The sequence below is a fragment of the Pseudogymnoascus destructans genome (genome assembly GCF_001641265.1).
Source record: "Pseudogymnoascus destructans isolate 20631-21 unplaced genomic scaffold scaffold_14, whole genome shotgun sequence".
NCBI classification, from domain to species: Eukaryota; Fungi; Ascomycota; class Leotiomycetes; order Thelebolales; family Thelebolaceae; genus Pseudogymnoascus; species Pseudogymnoascus destructans.
In genome coordinates this window covers 573,387-593,988 of record NW_020167533.1, presented here as the reverse complement: position 1 = coordinate 593,988, position 20,602 = coordinate 573,387, and the positions used below count along the sequence as shown (strand labels likewise).

At 48.7% G+C, this 20,602-nt stretch overlaps 7 protein-coding genes across 7 annotated transcripts; 4 read left to right on the top strand and 3 right to left on the bottom strand.

The window, feature by feature from the left end:
• Window positions 1-1,825: 1,825 nt before the first annotated feature.
• VC83_05670 (uncharacterized protein) lies at window positions 1,826-3,010 on the top strand (the record flags this gene model as incomplete). Its single annotated transcript, XM_024469286.1, has 1 exon — window positions 1,826-3,010. The coding sequence occupies one exon, from the start codon at window positions 1,826-1,828 to the stop codon at window positions 2,639-2,641; it is 816 nt and encodes a 271-aa protein (XP_024322979.1). The 3' UTR covers window positions 2,642-3,010.
• Window positions 2,987-4,742, bottom strand: VC83_05669 (uncharacterized protein). Its single transcript, XM_024469285.1, has 5 exons — window positions 4,561-4,742; window positions 4,461-4,504; window positions 4,246-4,394; window positions 3,791-4,192; window positions 2,987-3,630 (listed from the first exon to the last, which is right to left on the bottom strand). The coding sequence occupies exons 1-5, from the start codon at window positions 4,567-4,569 to the stop codon at window positions 3,548-3,550; spliced, it is 687 nt and encodes a 228-aa protein (XP_024323108.1). The 5' UTR covers window positions 4,570-4,742; the 3' UTR covers window positions 2,987-3,547.
• Window positions 4,743-4,964: 222 nt separating this feature from the next.
• On the bottom strand, window positions 4,965-6,615 carry VC83_05668 (uncharacterized protein). Its single transcript, XM_024469284.1, has 5 exons — window positions 6,399-6,615; window positions 6,130-6,333; window positions 5,817-6,075; window positions 5,637-5,765; window positions 4,965-5,576 (listed from the first exon to the last, which is right to left on the bottom strand). The coding sequence occupies exons 1-5, from the start codon at window positions 6,534-6,536 to the stop codon at window positions 5,470-5,472; spliced, it is 837 nt and encodes a 278-aa protein (XP_024323107.1). The 5' UTR covers window positions 6,537-6,615; the 3' UTR covers window positions 4,965-5,469.
• A 256-nt stretch (window positions 6,616-6,871) lies between these two features.
• VC83_05667 (uncharacterized protein) lies at window positions 6,872-9,230 on the bottom strand. Its single transcript, XM_024469283.1, has 4 exons — window positions 8,248-9,230; window positions 8,006-8,151; window positions 7,270-7,927; window positions 6,872-7,218 (listed from the first exon to the last, which is right to left on the bottom strand). Exons 1-4 carry the CDS (start codon window positions 8,299-8,301, stop codon window positions 7,048-7,050), a joined length of 1,029 nt encoding a protein of 342 aa, XP_024323104.1. The 5' UTR covers window positions 8,302-9,230; the 3' UTR covers window positions 6,872-7,047.
• Window positions 9,231-10,534: 1,304 nt separating this feature from the next.
• On the top strand, window positions 10,535-12,781 carry GPB1 (guanine nucleotide-binding protein subunit beta 1). The gene is made up of 5 exons (XM_024469282.1): window positions 10,535-10,804; window positions 10,885-11,603; window positions 11,655-11,744; window positions 11,795-11,914; window positions 11,968-12,781. The coding sequence occupies exons 1-5, from the start codon at window positions 10,687-10,689 to the stop codon at window positions 11,986-11,988; spliced, it is 1,068 nt and encodes a 355-aa protein (XP_024323103.1). The 5' UTR covers window positions 10,535-10,686; the 3' UTR covers window positions 11,989-12,781.
• Window positions 12,782-13,172: 391 nt separating this feature from the next.
• VC83_05665 (uncharacterized protein) lies at window positions 13,173-15,002 on the top strand. The gene is made up of 3 exons (XM_024469281.1): window positions 13,173-13,357; window positions 13,415-14,396; window positions 14,465-15,002. Exons 2-3 carry the CDS (start codon window positions 13,851-13,853, stop codon window positions 14,711-14,713), a joined length of 795 nt encoding a protein of 264 aa, XP_024323106.1. The 5' UTR covers window positions 13,173-13,357; window positions 13,415-13,850; the 3' UTR covers window positions 14,714-15,002.
• A 2,164-nt stretch (window positions 15,003-17,166) lies between these two features.
• VC83_05664 (uncharacterized protein) lies at window positions 17,167-20,595 on the top strand. The gene is made up of 2 exons (XM_024469280.1): window positions 17,167-17,530; window positions 17,654-20,595. Exon 2 carries the CDS (start codon window positions 17,805-17,807, stop codon window positions 20,397-20,399), a length of 2,595 nt encoding a protein of 864 aa, XP_024323105.1. The 5' UTR covers window positions 17,167-17,530; window positions 17,654-17,804; the 3' UTR covers window positions 20,400-20,595.
• Window positions 20,596-20,602: the final 7 nt, after the last annotated feature.

Below are 20,602 nucleotides of genomic sequence, written 5' to 3'. Positions count from 1 at the left end.
ATAGGATTGCCCTTTCCTTAAGAAAGGGCAAGCAGGCAATACAGTAAATCGACTAGCACATACTTCTACGTCTTTTCCAAGCTTCCAAGCATTGATCTTGTTATTCTCTGTTTTTGAAAAGTCAGTGAGGTGCTAACCTCTGACTTACCCCTGAGTTCTCAGACTCAACATTTGTTGCAACTTGTCTAAACCACTTCACCACATCATACACCTGATTGCTGCGTTGTGGAATAGTCTAAGCTACAACCCTTTGGCTCTGTTTCCTAAGACAGTGTGTTGTCTTAGTAAATTCATCCCTTCCTTGGGTGGCTAGATTCTCATATCTGGTGCACCCACCATTACAGGTAGCTGATGAAGTGCGTACAAATAGGTGTCGCATTTACCAAAGTCGTAGTATACAGAGCAATAGCACACAACCTCGAACTCAACAACCTAAACTCAACAACCTAAACTCAACAACCTAAACTCAACAACCTAAACTCAACAACCTAAACTCAACAACCTAAACTTAACAACCTAAACTCAACAACCTAAACTCAACAACCTCAAATACCAAAACTAAATCGTGGAATCTAGTCTTGCCTAGGTTCCACAATTTATTCAAAGGCATCCTAACTTAAGAGTTAAGTTAGGAAGGAGGGTAGAGGCACAAAGAATTGTAATGGTGGGTGCACCAGATGTGAGAATCTAGCCACCCAAGGAAGGGATGATTTTACTAAGACAACACACTGTCTTAGGAAACAGAGCCAAAGGGTTGTAGCTTAGACTATTCCACAATGCAGCAATCAGGTGTGTGATGTAGTGAAGTGGTTCAGACAAAGTTGCAACAAATGTTGAGTCTGGGAACTCAGGGGTAAGTCAGAGATTAACACCTCACTGACTTTTCAGAAACAAGGAGTAACAAGATGAATGCTTGGAAGCTTGGAAAAGATGTGGAAGTATGTGATAGTCGATTTACTGTATTGTCTGCTTGCCCTTTCTTAAGGAAAGGGCAATCCTATTTATGCTAAAGGAATGTAGTTCTCTCATTTTCCAAGACTTTCCATGACTTACCAGGCTTGGTAACTGTAGTCGACGTAAGAGAATCCCATAGAACCATCTCTTAGGTTCGTAGCCTATAGGAAGTAAAAGGAGATCCAAGGTCAGAGTACCCCTATAGACAAATTATGTCATAACTTAACCAATCTTGTGGGTAACTAAGGAGCGATGACGTGTAATGAATCATAGAGGGTTGTAGAAGCTTCTAGAGCTATCGTTCATGTTCCTAGGCCTCTAGTTGGTAGAGATATGCCATGTGGTAGTATTGGCCCACCCCCTTAAGGAGGAGATTTTCTTAATAACTTGTTCAATGAGTGTCCAAATGATATGCCGTGATGTATGTAGCATAAACAGATGTAGTAGAAGAGTTGGCAGCAATCGTTGAGTAGTATTGCTTCTGTTGTTGGTGTGATAAGCCAAGATATGTATGGTGACTTGTAGGTTTGAGGAGGAGATTTCTAAGTTTGCTCTTGAGTTTGATAGCAAACTGAGTGCAACGAATGTCAGTATGACATAGAGGTCAAAAATCTTAAAAACGCCACAACCTACATCAATAAGTAACTTAATTAATAGTGAGAGTGAAGCTTTCTGATGATGATATAGATGAATTAGCATAGTAATAATTGAATTATTGCGATTTTTTTGAAGCTGTTGATGGGGTGGCCCCAACCCCACTATACCCATTATGCCATTATACCCATTAACGTAAGTCGTGGCGTAATGCGGGGGATGGCGTAACGTAGTGAATTTACCCCGCTGACTTCTAATAACTGTAAATAACTCAACGATGGTTTGCTGTAAAAGCCTGGGTGTTGCTGAGCGTGAAACTTTAATAGCTCAGGCAGTATTAGACGTCCAATCTAAGAAGTATAAGAGTGCATATCACGCTGAGAAATTCGGCCTGCTAAAAAAGCGTCTAACAGCAGCGCTCTCCTCACTCAACCAAGCGCAACTTGCGTGCATACAGAAGTATGAATGGATGGAGGCATACATCCAGGCACGGCTTGATATATGTAACCATCAGATGAGTCAGCATACCATGGCGCTGGCTTGTTTCCTTTTAATCCCCAGCGAGCATTGCGTACGCTGCTCAATGATGAACCATCAGTCGAGGCTGAGACCAAAACCACCACATCAGTATGATATTTTTGACCGAGTCTTTATCAACAGCTCCCCCCCAGATGGGATGACCTTACGCTCTGCAAATGCGCTCCTTACAACTACGATTAATGGTGGTGGGGTGCTGTCAACACCAGTGCAGACGTACATCCAAAAACTCACAGTTGCGTCAGAGCAACTTCGAGCACGTAGCATTGTCCACCAACTCGATGCCAACAACCTGCGATCAGTTATAAAGCGACGTAAGGTACGTACGAAAGGGAAAAGGGTTATTCTGAAGGATCACTTTCATGTTTCTACGCAAGAATTGTGTGATGCGGTAATGGAGGCGGAAAAGGCGACACATAACCCAAGTAAGAAAAAGCCAAAACAAAGGATAAGCACGCCTCCTCAGACATTTAAATTGACGATTATATTGAGGAAGAAGCAGGGGAACAATCTGAGAGCGACGGTGGATCATATATTATCGTTGATTGTAGTTTAAATTTCATAGATTTGTTATGTTCTCTTCGAAATTCCACCGCGTTACGCCATCCCCCGCGTTACGCCACGACTTACGTTACACCACGACCTACGCTATGCTTGGAGTTCACTTGAAGGCAAGGGGGTGATGCATTGGGTGGTTTAGAATACTGCGCATAGACTACGGGACTGGGATTGTTGCGGGTGGCGTTCAGGAGTGTCGAGATACCCATTGAATATACAAAGAGCATTTATTTCATGCCATGGAAGCTGCCAACGCCTGGATATGGCGTCCATACTAGGCGGTCCCATTTATGAGAAAGGTTTGCTGCATCAGAGGCACAGCAATTGTGCTGTCAGGTAAGACACTAGACGGGCTTCTCACGCTCCATAGCGTTCACAACAATAAGGTTTGCCATTGAAGATGTGTGTTATGCGAAGCTATATCCCACCAATTCCTAACCCCTTCCAAATGCGCCCCTAAAGACCAGGCCCCAGCCACCGAATCTAGCCTCAATCGACGGCATCAAAACGAAGCAAAACACGGAAGGCCGCCCCGCCGCCCTACCTCGCCCAGGCATAAAAAATGCTCATATAACTTTGGCGAGTGATTCTTGTGGATGGAAGGAGGAGGACCCAAGTCGAATCGAGCTCATTTCAAGATGAAAGAAGAAAGAAGAAACAAAGAAAATCGTATAATCGCCTTGCTGTTTGCTGGTCCACCACCGGGATTTCCATATTTCCTGCCAACGCCGTGTGATAATCTGGATGGATAATGTAGAGGGAATTGAGACTGCGGGGTAAGTATTGTGCAGAATGTGCTGTAGGTTTTTAAAAAGGTAATTGGGAATCTTGCTGAATTAGATGTATATGTCCGAGTTTGCTGCAGCTCTCCATTGGATCATCAGATACCAGCACGGTAGGGCGCTCATGCCTTCGATTGCACGAAATCCCAGAGCATTCGCACGAGGGCGTCCGGAAGCGTGTAAAGGTCGACGTGGAATTCGCCTTCTACAGTATCATCAGTGACTGGATACTTGGGCCGCCAGAGGCGTGGAGGGGGTTTGGGATAGTAACGGAGTGTGATCCAGGGGGGGGTTGGGATGGACAGTATTCTCAGGTCCGGGGGTTTGGGGTTTGACAGAAAGTATGGGCCGAGGTGGCGACTTACGGTCAACGTCGTTTTTCGTGTATGTCTCGTCGGACTTGTTGTCATGGATCATCTGTACCACTTGGAGTAGATCATCCTCCTGCAACTTCACAAGCCCATCGGCAAGCCTGTCCATGTCCACCTGCCCTGTCTTCTTCTTCTTTCTCGCGTCGGCGTCACCACCCTTCTTGCGCGCGCCGTTCGCGTCGTCTGGCACGGGACCCGACTTGCGCAGCACGTCAAGGAGGTTGGGGTTCGGGTTCTTGAAGTTGATCACATGCTTGGCCTCGTATCGGGGCTGCGCAAAGTTGAGGTCGTGCGCGATTGTGTGCTTTCCGCCCTTCTCGACTGCGTGGAGGTCGATAGTCAAATCAAACTCTCCCCAGCCCTCATTCTGGCAGCGAAACGGTGGCTTTTCGAAAGCTGTGGGATATAGATTAGCTCCTATCTCTGCAGATTTCATATAGGGGTCATACTTTGAGTGGGATTCGCAAACGACGCATGTAAATTGTAGGTTGCCTTTGAGAAGATGTTCGCCTCAATCTGGTTGCCGGCCTCGTCCAAAAGGAAGATCTCAATACTCCATAGCTTCATTGGGAAGCCCTCAACTTCCGGTGCTCGGCCACTGTATCGCAGACAATCAGCAAATATATCTTCCGCCGGGTATGAGCATGAATGCGCGTTCACTCACGGGATTGTTGACTGCTCTGTCACCACCTTCACCGTACGTTTGACCTACATGAATCAGCGATTGTAGGTGATAAATGCAGAACCGGTTCACAAGAACTTACTTCAACCATTATAACGACTTGGTTGTGATAATGCGACCAAATAGATGGCAGTTCGTGCGAGGCAAATATATGCTGGTGAATGCTGAATGGACTGTTGCGATTTTGGAGCTCACGCCGGAATGGGCAGTGATATCGGTGGACGCGGGGAGCTCAATGGTGGTAACCTTAATTAACCGAGTTTGTGTTTCGTGTGACCGCGTTTGTCACGTGTTGAACTCGTTATGATTCCACTTAACGAAGCAAAGAAATCAAGGTGCCATATATGAATTTAAGAACAATTTCACTTTGAAGAGTGATGTTGTAGCTCTAATATGTACGGAAGCTCTTTGACGAGGATCTGGGTTTGACACAACCCGTAGCGATATATATCCAGTGAGATGGTATAAATATTCCCATTAAACATTCCTACAAATTCATATTAATTCCACCCAAAACCCAAACAATAAAAAAACATCACGCACCATCCCCATCCACTAGAGAAATGCCAGCAATCGCAATCACATGTTATATCACAGAACAGTTTTGTTCGTTGGATGTTCGTAAAATCTTGAGAATTATATATCTGTGCCAAATGACTGGAGGAGAATAAAGCATCGTAATCTAACTTAAGTATCTAAACCATTGGATAATAACCTATGGCTGATTAACCTTCATGCATTGCGTTCCAATATCCTCCCAGCTGACATATCAGTTGGACCGCTTCGACCGCTTCAAAGTCCAGGCCAATCTGAGTGCCACCATATGTATGGACACGTACTACGGGTAACTGCTTGCATCAGAGGTATATGCAAGCTGGGGGGTGGTGACGGGGAATATAGAGTTCAAGAGTTTCATGAGGTTCGTAATTGCAATGTGAAAGTTCTTTGTTGAGATTCGAATGACTCCACAGTTTAGGAAAGCAGGCTAAGTTCAAGCAGAAGCCTCGGTGGAAGCCTCAGCAGCAGCGGCAGGCTTGTTGAACAGGGCCTCGTTCTCTTGCTGGGCCTTGATGAAAGCCTCCTTGAATAGGTTGGCGTCTGCGATATATTGTTAGCCCCTGATTCGATTCAACACGTTGTGGTTGGGATGTTTCTTACTCTCGGAGTTGGCGAAACGGATGGCGAAAGTAACGGCCTCGGCCTCTCCCTCGCTGACATCAGCAGCGGCGTTCCACACCCAGCTCCTGTCGCTGCCAACGTTTGGCGAGAGCTTCATCTCAGGCACAACTAGCGGTGTATCAGTACTGCATCCAAATCGGCGTTATCGTTTCCACATACCGTAGTGGTTCGCGCAAACCTTGAGGGTCTTATCTCTGCGCATAACCAGACGTGTCTTGTTGTTCTCCCTGTGCTTGAGGAGCCTCACATCACCGGTACCACGCTCCTTCCACTCGTTGGACTCGCGGATGAACTTGAAGAGCTTCGCGCGCATCTTGAAAGTCTGCTCCTCAACCTCCTCGCCGGTCTTGACCTCGACTTTGTCGGTGAGATGGATGACGGGCTCGAAGTGGACGTCCTCAGACTCTGGTGCCTCGTCCTGGTGAAATTCGGTAAGCTCGTGCCACTGGTGCGGGGTAGGTGAGTTTCTTACCTCTGGGTTCTCCCCGGCGGCGGCGGCGGCGGCCTTCTGTGCCTTGGCAGAGCCAGAGTTGTCACCACGGTCCTCATCCTCGACCTTCTCCTTCTTGGCTCCTCCGCCGAACATGGAGAAGACGCTGTCCTGCATGTTGGTGGCGGCGGCGGTCACGGTCGAAGCGGCTGTGGCGGCAGCATCGGTGGCGCTCTCTACTACAGACTGATAAAATCAGCATGCGCCCAACGTGAATCTATGAAGTTGGAAAGGGTTTCGGAGTTACTTACAGTAGGTGCCACTGTAGGGGTCTCGCCCTTTGCCTCCTCGGTGGTGGTCGCCTCAGTGGTTGGCTCGACGGTCTTCTTCTCCTCAGAGGAGACAACAGCCTCTGGGGCAATGTCGACCTTTTCTTCAGCAGTAGACATGATGAAATTTGTATGTAATAGCTATTTCAGATAGTTGTTTTTGTGTTGGGGTAGAGCAGTTGGTCGCAAACAAAGGTTATACCGACTGGATGGTGGGGTTGACGGTGTTTGTCAGCACTGAATTTCTTTAGATAACTCGCTTGTGCGCCGCTAGTCATTTCGTGGGCAAAATTGTGTCTGAGAGGCTACCCCTGATTATGGAGTGATGGCACCCTTGACCAACCCGTGAACCCAACGTCAAATGTCGGCCTGCCTGTCGTGGACGTCTCAGAAGCTAGTCAAATAATAATATATCCTGGACAATATAACTTTTTTTTTTCATTAATCACAAAAAACTCTTCAATATTGCCTATGATAAGTTGTTATTCCGTGAAAGTCGTGACTGGTACATTCTGCCTGGTCTCACTACCCCTCACTTTTTGAGCCAGGACGCGCACATATTCTAAGAAAATAAGAACTAAGGTACTGACATTCGCTGGGAATAAACCACATGCCTGGAAGCGACTGAGCATTAATGCCACATCAGTTTTCGCAGCCTCTCCTTTTCATCATCACCACCAAATATCGTCTCGATCCCACTCCGAGCAAACTCATAGACCTCCTTGGGCTGCAAACCAAAGTGCTCAGCAATCAGAGCATATTCATTCGACAAAGCACTGCCAACAACTCCAACATCATCAGTCTGTGTATCAGGTCAGCTTTTGTTCATAATAAACCCCAGTGATTCTCTTACGCAAAGTGTTATTGGGCACCCTGTGCCTTTCCAATACAGAAAATGGTGATCCGCGAAGCTCCCCGATGTCATCCCAAACTTGACATTGCAGCTCAAGCAGAGCTCTAGGCCCAGTTTCCGTTTAATGACGACCTCTTTGATAGCATCTGGAACGTGGATAACATGCCCGATGCGATCCGGTCCGAAGGAAAGCAAAGTGAGTAACTCATGTTCATTGGAAGATTGGGGAGCTTCTGCGAAGTGGATAGTGGTCTTAAGGCCCTCTTCTTTGGCCTTCGCAAAAGCAGACCTGAATGTGTCGACATTGCCCTTTGCGGGATCCCCGCAGAGATCAACGCCGACGACTCCTTGGTCTCTATACCGGAGGGCTAGGTCAACGACCTCAAATGCTTCTTCTTCGGAGTTCCGGCGGTCAATGGATAATATTAGTTTGGTAACCATCGTAGGCGATTCGAAGCTTGAAATGGTTGACAGTACGAGTTGAACATAAGCTTCTTTGGTAATTCCCGCTTGCTTGATGAGACGTGGCGTCGTTCGCAGCTCAAGGTAGATCACACCATCATCCTGAAAGTCTTGAAGGACAGATTTGGTGGAATATGATATGCTCTCGGCATCGTTGCATAGCTCGTAGATATACTTCGAGAACAGAGGAAAGAAGCTGCTCAGACAATGAGCAAAATGAAACACGGCAGCGGAATCGCATTTATGACAATGATAATAAATATTCTAAACTTACGTTACCAAGCCAATTGCTTTGCTCGGGTGTAGCACCTGGAGAGGGTCAGAGAGGCCTGAGGCTCCGTCTGCATCACGTTGCTTTTTGGATAGCCATATTTCGTGAAGGCAAGTTGGGCTGATACTGCCACTTAGATGGGCGTGTAGCTGAACCGGTTGTTAGTTATGGACACCAAAGCTTTGTTGCTGGACACAACCGTGATAATAGGTTGCGGGGGCTGAGCTCTAATATACGGGCCATACTTCAATCTTTGGCATGGACTTGGCGTCCAAGCCATTTAAAGGATCTGTGGCCATGAGCACGACAGCCTCACTGGTCACTTCCAACTATGTATATACTGGATAAAGGGGCAAGGCCTCGGCTGGTTCTGGGTGGCAAATGTAACAACCCCGTGAGGGACGAAGAAAGCACTAATAAGGCCAGTTTATGTGGATTTTACCATTTCGGCGTGGTAGGATGAGAGGACAGGAACGGTCTGAGACAGAAAGGCGCTGTACAAATCGTGCATTTGGATTCTGCACTGTTGCCGCGCGACTATTTTATGACTTATGCCCCATACCCTCAGCATACCGATCTGGACGGTGAGACGCCAGGGTTAAGTGCGGAGGAGACAGTTTGGTGAGATGTGGATCAATCAATGTCTCCGATCAGTAGTTAGTAGTGGGGCACATATGCGGCACGGAAGAATATTGAATTTGTTGCAACGAGAGTACGGTGCGTCTGCATCAGCATCTCTTCGGGGCCGATGCGAGAATCGTCCCAATTGAATGCAACAGCTCTAAATTCTCCGTGCCGCTGGCTCTGCGTGCGTACATACATATATACATACACATACAGTACCGGGTCTGTATGCAAGGTAGCTTACCAATGGGACCCCCTTCTGGGACATATGGACGCTATTCACGTTTTCATTTTGTATCTGTGATGGTCATCATCGATGAGAGGGAGGAGCCGTTCGTGCGCATTCACGTGCACACACATGGGACACTGAAGAAACCTGGGCGCGATGGAGAATCAGCCCATGGCCCATGTCTATTATAGTACCACAGTATTATATTACTGGAATTAGTCGTAGTACTCTACAGTAGTCGTAGACTCTAGTCGTCAAAACAACAGTGCAGGACACAATAGTTGACTCCTTTTGACGCCTTTTGACGCCTTTTGAGCCTTTTGAGCCTTTTGAGCCTTTTGACGCCTTTTGACGCCTTTTGACGCATTTTGACGCATTTTGACGCATTTTGACGCATTTTGACGCATTTTGACCCCCTTGGGACTGCGCTGTTCCCAACTCCGTTTGGCCTCTGGAGACATCATCTGCCTGTATGTAACTGTCCGTGCCCCTTGGTGAGATTGCGCCAAGACGTGTACTGTGCGTGCAGGCTACAGGCCCCCTCGCTCCCGTTGACATCTGATTTGCAGCTCTTGGGCGGCCCGCGCGTCTGGTAGTTAGTTTTGATAAGAAGAGCCCAGAGAGCCCCCCAGAGAGCCAGAGTATCAAGTGCGCAGAGCCCAGAGAGCCAGAGTATGAAGTGCGCAGAGCCCAGAGAGCCAGAGTATCAAGTGCGCAGAGCCCAAAGAGCCAGAGTATCAAGTGCGCAGAGCCCAGAGAGCCAGAGTATCAAGTGCGCAGAGCCCAGAGAGCCAGAGTATCAAGTGCGCATAATGGCTCAGAAGGAGTAGAGATCACCAGCTGCCGCCGTCAATCAAGCGGGCAGACTGCACTAACAAATGTCCCGTTGTCCTGCGGAATGCTGATGCTGATTACCTTCAGAGCGGCCACGGTTCAGACATGTTGGACCAAAGCGCATCATACAGCACTCTGTAGCTCAGATGTAGTTCGGAAAGTAGTGTCATACCAACAAAACCAATTTTGTGCATATAGCGGATGTATTGTATGCAAGTTTTACTTCCATTCCCTTCCATACCCTACAGAGCATAACTAGTTACCGTCCGTCCATAGCACTCCCATAACACGCACACCAGCAAAAAAGGCGAGAAAGGCCCGTCTCCGAGGCTGGATGGAGAAAGATTGGAGCGCATCCCTAGAGCCATCCTGCAGCATTGGAGCAACCGCAGATGCCGTAGTGCGGATTGAACTATTGTTTTTCGTTTTTAATCCAACTTGGTCAGCCCCCCCCGTTCGTCCACCATCCACCGTCCACCATCCACCATCCACTATCCACTCTCCACCATCCACTATCCACTCTCCACCTTTAGTTGATTTCGCCCGTCCAAAGTCACTCATCTACCACTACTGACACTACTGACACTACTGACACTACCGACAATACTGACAATACTGACACTACTGACAATACCGACACTACTGACACTACTGACACTACTTACCCTACTTACCCTACTTACCCTCACCTACTCACTGCTGCCACAGGGTCCTCATTCTCTACTCTGAACTGAACCTCCCCCCTTCCCACTCACTCCCTCAACGACCTGTTCAATTGACCACAACCCGTCGTGCCCCTCGTCGATCTCCAATCGAGTGTACTCCGTATACGTCCTCTATATCGGCAACAGGCTGAATTGTCGTCAGACCTCCTCATTCGCTCCCCGCCCGTCCATTCTGCGCTCCAAACACGAGCTCATTATTCCTCCCCCCCCCCCCCCAAAAAACATCCGAACCCGAACAGAGCTCCTGATCCACCAACAACAACCCCAACACCATGTCGAACGAGGTCTCCCCAGAGGCCATGCAATCGCGCATCCAGCAGGCTCGTCGCGAGGCAGAGACATTGAAGGATAGAATAAAGCGAAAGAAGGATGAGTTAGCAGACACTACCCGTGAGTTGTCCACATCCCCATGAGACTGCTTAGCCAAGCTAGAATCGCGATTCGAATTGCCGCTAACGCCGATACTGCAGTCCGAGCAGTGGCTCAACAACAACAGGAGCCGATTCCGAGGAACCACATGATGAAGGCTAGGAAGACGCTGAAGGGCCATCTTGCCAAGATCTACGCGATGCACTGGTCGACGGATAGGAGGCATCTCGTATCAGCCTCTCAAGACGGGAAGCTCATCATCTGGGACGCATACAGCACAAACAAAGTCCATGCCATACCACTCCGATCGTCGTGGGTCATGACCTGCGCATACGCGCCGAGCGGTAACTTTGTCGCCTGCGGTGGATTGGACAACATCTGCTCAATCTACAACCTTAACTCCAACAGAGAAGGACCTACTAGGGTTGCGAGGGAATTATCGGGCCACTCCGGATACCTCTCCTGCTGTCGCTTCATCAACGACCGCAGTATCCTCACTTCGTCCGGTGACATGACTTGCATGAAATGGGATGTCGAGACTGGAACAAAGGTTACGGAATTCGCGGATCACTTAGGAGATGTCATGAGCATCAGCATCAACCCCACCAACCAGAATACTTTCATTTCCGGCGCATGCGACGCTTTCGCCAAGCTTTGGGATATCCGAGCAGGAAAGGCCGTACAAACCTTTGCGGGCCACGAATCCGACATCAACGCAATCCAGTTCTTCCCGGATGGACATTCTTTCGTTACTGGGTCCGACGACGCTACCTGCCGTTTATTCGACATTCGCGCGGACAGAGAGCTCAACCAATACGGGGTAAGTTGAGCCGCTCTTGACTGCGACTAACTTTTACTGACATTTATTTAGTCTGATGCTATTCTTTGCGGAATTACTTCCGTGGCGACATCTGTATCCGGAAGGTTGCTATTTGCTGGTTATGACGATTTTGAGTGCAAGGTGGGTAATTCAGCGCGTGCTATTTGGATAGGTGCTAATACTATTTTCAGGTCTGGGATATTACTCGCGGGGAGAAGGTTGGCGCATTGGTTGGCCACGGCAACCGTGTCAGCTGTCTGGGTGTTAGCAACGATGGCATGAGCTTGTGCACAGGTTCATGGGACTCTCTGGTAAGAATTATGAGCCGCTTTATCGTTGATCAAGTACTGACCAAATCCAACAGCTCAAAGTCTGGGCAATCTAATGGATGCTACAAATTCAACATCGAGATTCATCTGTCTCCCTAAATTTATGGCGAGAGCCATGTCATGAATTTCCGTCAACGATATCAATCAAACTTCCCTTGAAATAGTCACATCTACGAACACCACCATTTCCATCACCTTCTCGCGGCGTACTCGAGCAATGATATCCGGATAGCTCTCCCATTTTAGCGAAGGAGAGCTTTAAAAGACGCAGCGAGCCACCAAGATCTGGCTGAGACGGTCTGCAGTTTTACGCACTTTTTATTCTTGCATCATAATTCCCTTATTTTGTTCAACTTTTTTTGTTTGTATGGGTGGCTAAGTCGAGCTGCGCTCTCTGCCCTCCATTTTGCTGGGTTTGCAAAGAATAATTCGCCAGTCCACCGACCGCCATGGAGTCGCCTCTACGATCTTCGATTTTGTCTAGTCTATTATGGAGGAGGGGGGAGAAGACGCAGGCAGTACTGCAGTGGATGGCAACCCCTTGAGGGCCGAAGCTTGGTGCCTTTCGGGTGTCAGGTGTTTCTCGGTCACAACGTCATTTGGCTTTGAGGCTCTAGCCATTTTTTCATATGTCGTTGGATGTGGTGCGAAATTGCTTGTAAAAAAACACTTCAGAGCGCACGATTTCTTGTGGAGGCTTTCCTTTGCTTAGTGGGAGGTGGAGGGCGGAGGAGTGTTCTAGTATTAGAGAAAATGGGAACCACGATAACTCTTACGTGTCACGCATGATTGTGAAGGAAAGCTTCATATTCTTATTGTCTTACGACCATTTCGTAGCGAATGTTTGACCAGTATTCCACAAGATAGATGTTCCCCTTAATGTGATGAGTGGCTGACATACCTATTGCCGTTGTGAGTAATTACAGGAGTAGGATCGGCGTAAGAGATGGCTAGAAACAGCACCACATGAAAAATACTACACTTTGATCCAGCGCGACACTTCCAATCCTGGCAGCTCTAGAACGCGAATGTCTCAAAAGAACAAGCGGAGGTTTCCCGACGAACCAGAAGAAGAATATGCGCGGAATTAGTGTTTATTACGGATAACTCTCACCATAGTTGACATCCCTCGGCATTTTGGAGAGGCTGGAAATGGCTACCCACATACTACAGTGCCCACCCAGAGTCAACTCTAAATGAAAGTTTATTTGTCGTATCTTCGGGGACAGCCGTGCCTCGTCTCATGTTTCATCAGCACCCCCTGAAACTGACAAGGTCTCTTCAAACATAAAGAGATCTTTCCATCCTATATTCTAAACAGGGCGTCGTGGCGTTTTGTATTTGTATTTCTATAGCCCCCCTCCCCTTGCGTCCAGAATTTATATTTTCGGGCCGCACCCAAAAGACCACAAAAACAAATAATATGTAGCCCACAATAAACACGATCCTAGCAGTATCAGCCTGAGAACTGACTGAATGTAGCACGAGGGCGCGCAGCGAAGGAGAGACACGACGTGACGCAGGCGTCCCTATTTATCCACTACCAACCGTCAGGGAGAGATCTTGTCAGTTTCAGGGGGTGCTGGTGAAAGATGAGACGAGGCGCGCTGTGGCCCGCATCGTCTAAGATCGCCAATCTTGGACGATGCGGGCTACAGCGCGGTTTCACAAAAGTCGGCAGAAGGTCACCTCACATCCCCCCAACTCTATAAGGCACAACCTCTCCAAACACGAAAAGTGAAATAAGATAAAAACAATTCCCATATCTGTGATCCAACAGAGCCACACACCTCCTCACGCACACAAACCACGCCATTCCCTCGACCGCAGCGCACCTCGTCCGACTCCACCCCCGCACTCCGGAGTTCAACGACGCCGGGCGCATAGGCAGTCTCGGCTCACCGCAGCACAGCTTAAGATGACAGCACAGACCCCCGCACAAGAGGAGTTCCAGGCCATGCTTGACAAAGCCTGGTTCGGCGGGGCGCCGTCCGACCGCCACCCCGAGGACGCGAATGGCGGCGCCGACGAGATCGATGAGGCGGACGAGGAGGCGCGGCACCGCGAGCAGCAGATGGAGGAGGCGATGCGGGCGCCGAGTGGGGGAAGGGGGGGGAGGCTGAACTTGCCCCCGCCTAGCTTTGATAGTGGGAGGACGACGGGGGTGAAGGGGGTTATTGCTGATGCGAGGAGTTTTGAGCAGGCGAGGAGGGAGGGGTTGGGGAGGGTGGAAGGGGCGGGGGGGGAGGAGGCGCTGGAGGAGGATGAGGAGTTTTTGGAGAAGTGGAGGGAGGAGAGGAGGAGGGAGTTGGAGCGCGATGGGAGTGATATTAGGAATAGGCGGACGAGTCCTAGTGTGAGGAGGTTTGGACGGTTTGATGAGGTTGATGCGCTGGGGTATCTGGATGCGATTGAGAAGGTGGGATGGGAGACGGTAGTGGTGGTTTTTGTGTATGATATCGAGGTATGTGCCGCCCTTCTTCATTCGCTTTTCCTCTCGCGTTTACAAGCACATGCTGACCCCTTTCGCAGTGCGCTGTCTCGCAGGTTATCGAAGAAGCTCTTACCCCGCTCGTCGCGACACATCCCGAAATCCACTTCGTCAAGGTGCACTACGACGACATAGAGTTTGATAATGCAGGAGTGCCGGCCATGCTGGCGTATAAGCAGCAGGGAGAGCTGTTTGCGAATCTCACATACATCATCGACCAGATACCCGAGGATACGAACTTTGATACCCAAGCTTTGAAGAATGTGCTGAGGAAGCACAAGGTTTTATAATTGCAATTTTCTTTTATGTTCTAATGGCCGAAAATCGCAGGTCTATTACTATAATCGAGTCAATCTGTGCAATTGGACAAGTGATTCCACTAGTGATTATTATACAAGGACGACAACATATAGAGTCCTGGTATCATGAAAAGCTAAGCGGCGACGAGCTTATATTGCTCTCTGATTCTGGATATACAAATGGCGAACTAGCAATGCTTTATTTAGAGAATTTCATTAAACATTCTGATGCTAGGCCTAATAAACCATTAAAAGTCCTTCTTATGGATAGCCATATCAGTCATACGATACCCGAGTTTGTCATACGAGCAACAGCGATGAATATTCATCCATATCCGCTCCCGTCACATCTTACACATATTATGCAGCCGCTTGATGTTGGTGTTTTTCAGTCTTACAAACACTGGCACAAGAAGGCAATTCAAAAAGCAATGCGAAATCTTGATATTGATTACAATATTGCTTTATTTTTTTCGAGACTTGGGCAAAATCCGCTAGGAAACATTCAAGAAAGGCACAATTATAGGAGCATTTCGTGAAGCTGGAACGTGGCTAATAAACCGTAAAGAAGCCTTGGAAAAAATGAAGGTATATACACTGTCTGAAAAGGCTCTAGACCTACCGAAAATTCCATAGACTCCGACAAAATTTGTACATTCAGAGCTCAAATTACAGCATTGGCAGGCAAAGATACCATACCTTTTGTCAAGTCCATCGACACGAGAATGGGATTCTTGGGCGCACGGTACTAAAAACGTCCTTGCTCAAGGAGAGTTAGCTGTTCTACAGTATGATTTACTATCTACAAAGGTTGCGAACCAGCAAAAGGCAAAGGTCAAAAGCCGCAATGTTGTTCAAGCAACGTGCGGTCCATTAGCAGCTAAAGATGCTTGGAAAAAAAATAGCTGACAAGGCTAAAAAGGAGAAGAAAACTCAAGAGCAGAAGTCATATTCAGAGCACGAATAGCCTTGAATAAGGTCAAAAAGGAGCTTTATATTTGTGGTGTTGAGGCCCGCAAAGCCGAGCTTTCAAGAAAGCGGCAGGTTACCTAGTTGTTAAAACCAAAGCAGGAGGTGCCTCCTGATTTACTTAATCCAATTCCTGATCCTGAAAAAATTGCGCAGGAGTCAGAGATTCAAGAAGAAGCCAATATTCAATTGATTTCAACAATGGGGTGGTCGGGATCACAGGTAGGCGACGACGATGAGACTGGATTTATAAGGTTTAGTGGTTTGGATGAGGACATATTTACAGACAGGACAGAAGAGAATTTGGATTCAGGGTTGTTTTAAAGTGAGAATAGCGTCAATTTTATTTAATAATTTAATCACTTAATTGGTTGTATAAGTTGTTTAGATAGTGGTTATATTAGATTCTACATACTAATGATACCTGGCTGGCTGGATGCAATTTCGCTTTCCGGATGCACTTCGCTTTCGCCGACCACCTGTAAGGTGGTCGGTGCGAACACCGACGATTATGCCCCACGTGGATCCATCCTCTCCCTTTCTCAGCTCCTGTCACGCATCGACAAGCCCATTCTCCTCAACCAACGTTTTATCGTCCGGTAACACAGGGTTAAAGTCTCCCGCGACAGTCCGCGCTCTGCACCGCGGAGACTAGACGCCACAGTAGCGAGTTGATGTGGGCGACAAGAAGGTACGGCCGCCAGGGAGTCAAGATGCATGTTAACCACTCGAACGTGCTTCTCGTCCTCTTCTTCTTCAGAAGCTGATCCCGGATTTGGGAGGAAAATATCACAACACAACGCATCTCTTCCAAACTTACTCTGGAACTTACTCTCCACGGGGCCCTATCCTCACTCTCCGGGAGAACCGCTCTTTGGAAAGCAGAGTCGTCGTTGCGAATAGTTGCCCGCCCCAGTTTTTCGAGTCCATCTCGCTTGAAAACCAAGCCTCGCGGATCCTCTCGTCGCCCAGGAGTAATCCCAACGATGGCCACTAGACTTCTTGCAGGAAGATTATGTCAGGTGCTGGGGCGAGGTTGCCGAGGTGAGATAGAATGGCCGAGGTGCGGGTTTGAGGGAGGGATTCGCCAGCATCTATGTTCCACGTCGCGAGGACGAGGTTTGTGTCATGGCCAGTGGCCTGGGAAGTAGGAGGTGAGTGGCGGCAGGATGTTGCATCTATACAGCTCCATTTTTGGGTGGATGGGTTGAATTCATGCCAGTTTTGATAAATGGGTGTGTGGCCGACCGTCAGTCCGTCTGCTGAATAACAACCAGCTGGAAACCCACGTCGCCGCTCTAAACGTTCACCACAACAATAAATGAAAATAAAATAAACTTTAGAACAATAATTATGATATCAAAGTCATTCAACTCAACAAGCTAGCTATAGTTATAGTTGCAGTTGTAGTCCAGGTGCACGGACCCTTGCGCACCAGTAATCGTACCCAACTGACAGCGACTTCACCCTTGGCGTTATCGTTATCGGCACACGGTTGGTTACCCCACCTTAACCAGCCAGGCATCCCTCCTCCACCAAGTTATCCTCGTCCGCGTCACCAATAGACCACGAAACATACAACGTGTTATATCCAGTTCAAGTATTTATCCCGTACAGTTTGATATGTGAAGAGAGCAGGAACTGCCTATTTAACGAAATTTGGTCAACTACAAAGGAGCTATAACTCCGCCGAAACTCTATTCGCTGGTAGGTCAGCCTGTCAAAGTCGACATCGTTGGCTAGTTTCAACCCACTTGGTGCTGCGCTGGACCGGACCTGATAGTTCGAAATCGACCCAAACAACCTGAGCTCATAAAATCTAGTAGTCAGGTCATCCGTGTAGGTCCTTCCTTCACTAGCTTGTTGATAGAAAAACCCTCTGGTCGTCGCTTCTCGTCGCTCGTTTCTCGTTATTACTCAGGCGTCATCAGACAGCACGGCTAACGTCATGCCACTATCCAGTGCCGATCCAGGTTCGAATCACACAACAAACACTTCACACAGGCCCATATACTCACAACTTGGTTATCCAGTTCCCGACGGCGTGGTTCCTGAGGGAGTCGATGAAAGAATAGCCAACTGGCTTGAGGACCATCCCGACTCGGCCGAAGACATGGCTACCAATACCCCGCCACGAGAGGCAGACGCAGGCAGTCTCACAGATTCTACATACGAGTTTGTCGACGACGATATCGAGAGCAGAGATGGGAACGCAACTGAATCTGTAGCCTCAGCTGATTACTGTCGCCCAGACGATGTTACGAGCCTTGCCGACACAGAGAACAGTTTCGATGACACGGAATCCGAGAAGAGCCATGCCACAGGTGGTATACCCGGTCTTGATAGAAATAACGAGGAAGCAGATGCGCAAGAAATCGGCCAAAGTGCAGAGAGCTTCCTCCAGACTACCACCGGAACTTCAGACCAGCCGATCCTATTTGAGGAGCCACAGGCCCACCGTGGTCCGATAATCGCCAGCCTTCCTATGAAAGATCTCTCCGAGGATGAGATTAAAGCGATAACTCCGTACTTGAAACTCCGTGGCAACCGGATGCCAGACCGGATATCAGCTAGTCTCGGCCAGACTATGATGAGCACGCGAATATTGACAACTGTTGTGCCCTTGAGGATCTTGTATGTAGGCAGCCGTGGCGCGATGCATGATATTATTCGCAAGATTGGAAGTGCTGTTGCCGCCTACATGGACAACGATCCACTATCAAACAGCTCCTCAGCGACATTTTATAATGTCATCCCGGTGAGCGACTTTGGATCGCACCATGCACCAGAAATCGAGTTGATGCCTTCGTCTGGCTGGAACTTCCAGGTTGAGGAATGCTTGAAAGCAGTTAACTTTGGTGCTGAAAGTTCGCAAGGTAAGGAAGGTATTCTGGAGCTGACGCTTAATAAAAACACCTACCGCTCTATGCCTCAAAACGGGGAATTCCATGTTCAGCCAAAATGGGAACTGCCTCACCTCTCGATCTTCTACTGCTCCGAGAACGATACGGAGGAAATGCGCGAAACGCGGATTGCTGCTAGCGAGTTTACCAGTAGGCACAACATTGCACGGATTTTCATCACGCACAAGCCAATGCTTGAGAAGCCACTCGAGTGGGAAATCCCACTTGGTCATCACCCCATTCACTTGTCACTGGAAGCCATGTTCTCATCAAGCATGCCGAGGGGAACTGTCCATCTCAGACTGCCAATTGATTTGGCGTCTTTCATGAGTATTGATGCTCGCCAGATGAACAAGAACCTGGCTTATATCACATTCCGGGCTATGACGGAGCAAGGAGAGACGTCTGAAGCCGCTAGCACCTCTAGATCCAAAGTCCGCCAGGCCCCCAAGACTAGTCCCGCAGTCAAAGGACTCACCAGCGTAAAGGCCACCAACTCACGAAATGTCTCCAAGTTTCTGACGGGACTTGGATGGAGAGATCTGGTACCCGTGGGCTTATTGATTACCGGAATTCTGGCATCCATTTTTGCGAACTTCTACAGCTTCAAACCGATACCTGCAAATCTAGTGTCGATCAATGGGAATCTGACTCCAACACATCCGTCGCCAGTTACCGTCATTACCTCCATGACCACCACGGAATCGGCAGTAATTGGCGGTGGCGCATCATATACGTCTCGAGTTCAGACGAAGACCATTACCAAGATGATTGATGTGGTGGAGGTTCTCTCCAGCTCAACAAGCATATCCCTTGTCCAATCTAAGGATGTTGGTGCCGTCGCTGAACCCTACGATGGCCAGAAGATGGTATGCACTGCTGAACGCCTCGGTGATCAGGAAGTCCTCATACGCATCCCATCTGCCACGAAGCTGAGTTGGCTCGCAAAGGAGGCCATGCTTGTCAACGTCACACGCAACAACGAAACCGTCGATATAGAGCGCGTATACAGCTCACACTACGGTATTGTCCTCCATTTTGCTCACCACGAGGCCCACGGCAATCTCCGGATCGCAGTCGTCACAACCAAGCACCCCAAGGTTAACAAGACGTTCCACATTGATCTAGGATCATCGTGGACCCGTGGGTTCCACGAGACCCTGGACAAGCTTTGCCAGCGCGTCTATGACGACGTTCTCCCTAGAGACTTCAACCTTGACGAGACACTCACGCGTATCGATGAGTGGCGCAACCAAGCCGTCCTCCACACTCAGTTCGTCGCCCACATTGGCCGCCAACAGGCCGAGGTACAAGGTGCGAGAGCTGCGGAGGCGGGACGTGAACTAGCAACGCAAGCTATAACCACTGGGCTAGAGCTTGCAGATCGTGTGCGCGAGCCGCTTGGAGCTGCGCTGCTGAAGGCACAGGTGGATAGCCGGGCGCAGTGGCTGCGCTTGACAGGGCGAGTTGACGAGGCGAAAGAATACCAGCGAAAGGCCAGCGAGGCGGGGGTTTCTACTGGGAAGTGCTCTCAGAGTACCTGTGGGTGGTTGGGACGTAGGGTGACGAAGGAAGAAGTGAAGGAGAAGGAGAAGCCGAAAGACAAGGTCGAGCCATTGAGGGATTCGCTGAAGGAGCACAAGGAGAGGATGAAGAAGGAGACGGAGGCACGAAAGGTTGTGTTCAAGGCGCGCATTGCGGAGAAGAAGAAGGAGACTAAAGCTCGGAGGGACGTATTGAAGGAGCGGAAGGCAAACCGGAAGACTTGTAGCAAGAAGCGGAAGGCACGCAGGTCGAAGCGTTAGATGACGGATGGAAGCGACTAGTGTCGCTGCTGTTGCTGGAGATTAGTGAGCTTTGATTTTTATTTCTTTGCCAGATTAAGGGGGTATGAGAGTCTCTACTTCTTACTCGAGAGATGGCGTAGGTAGGACGTACGTACTCAGTCAGGTACTTTGTTATAGTTACGTGCAGTGCTAGGAATTAACAAGATAAATATTGTGAATAT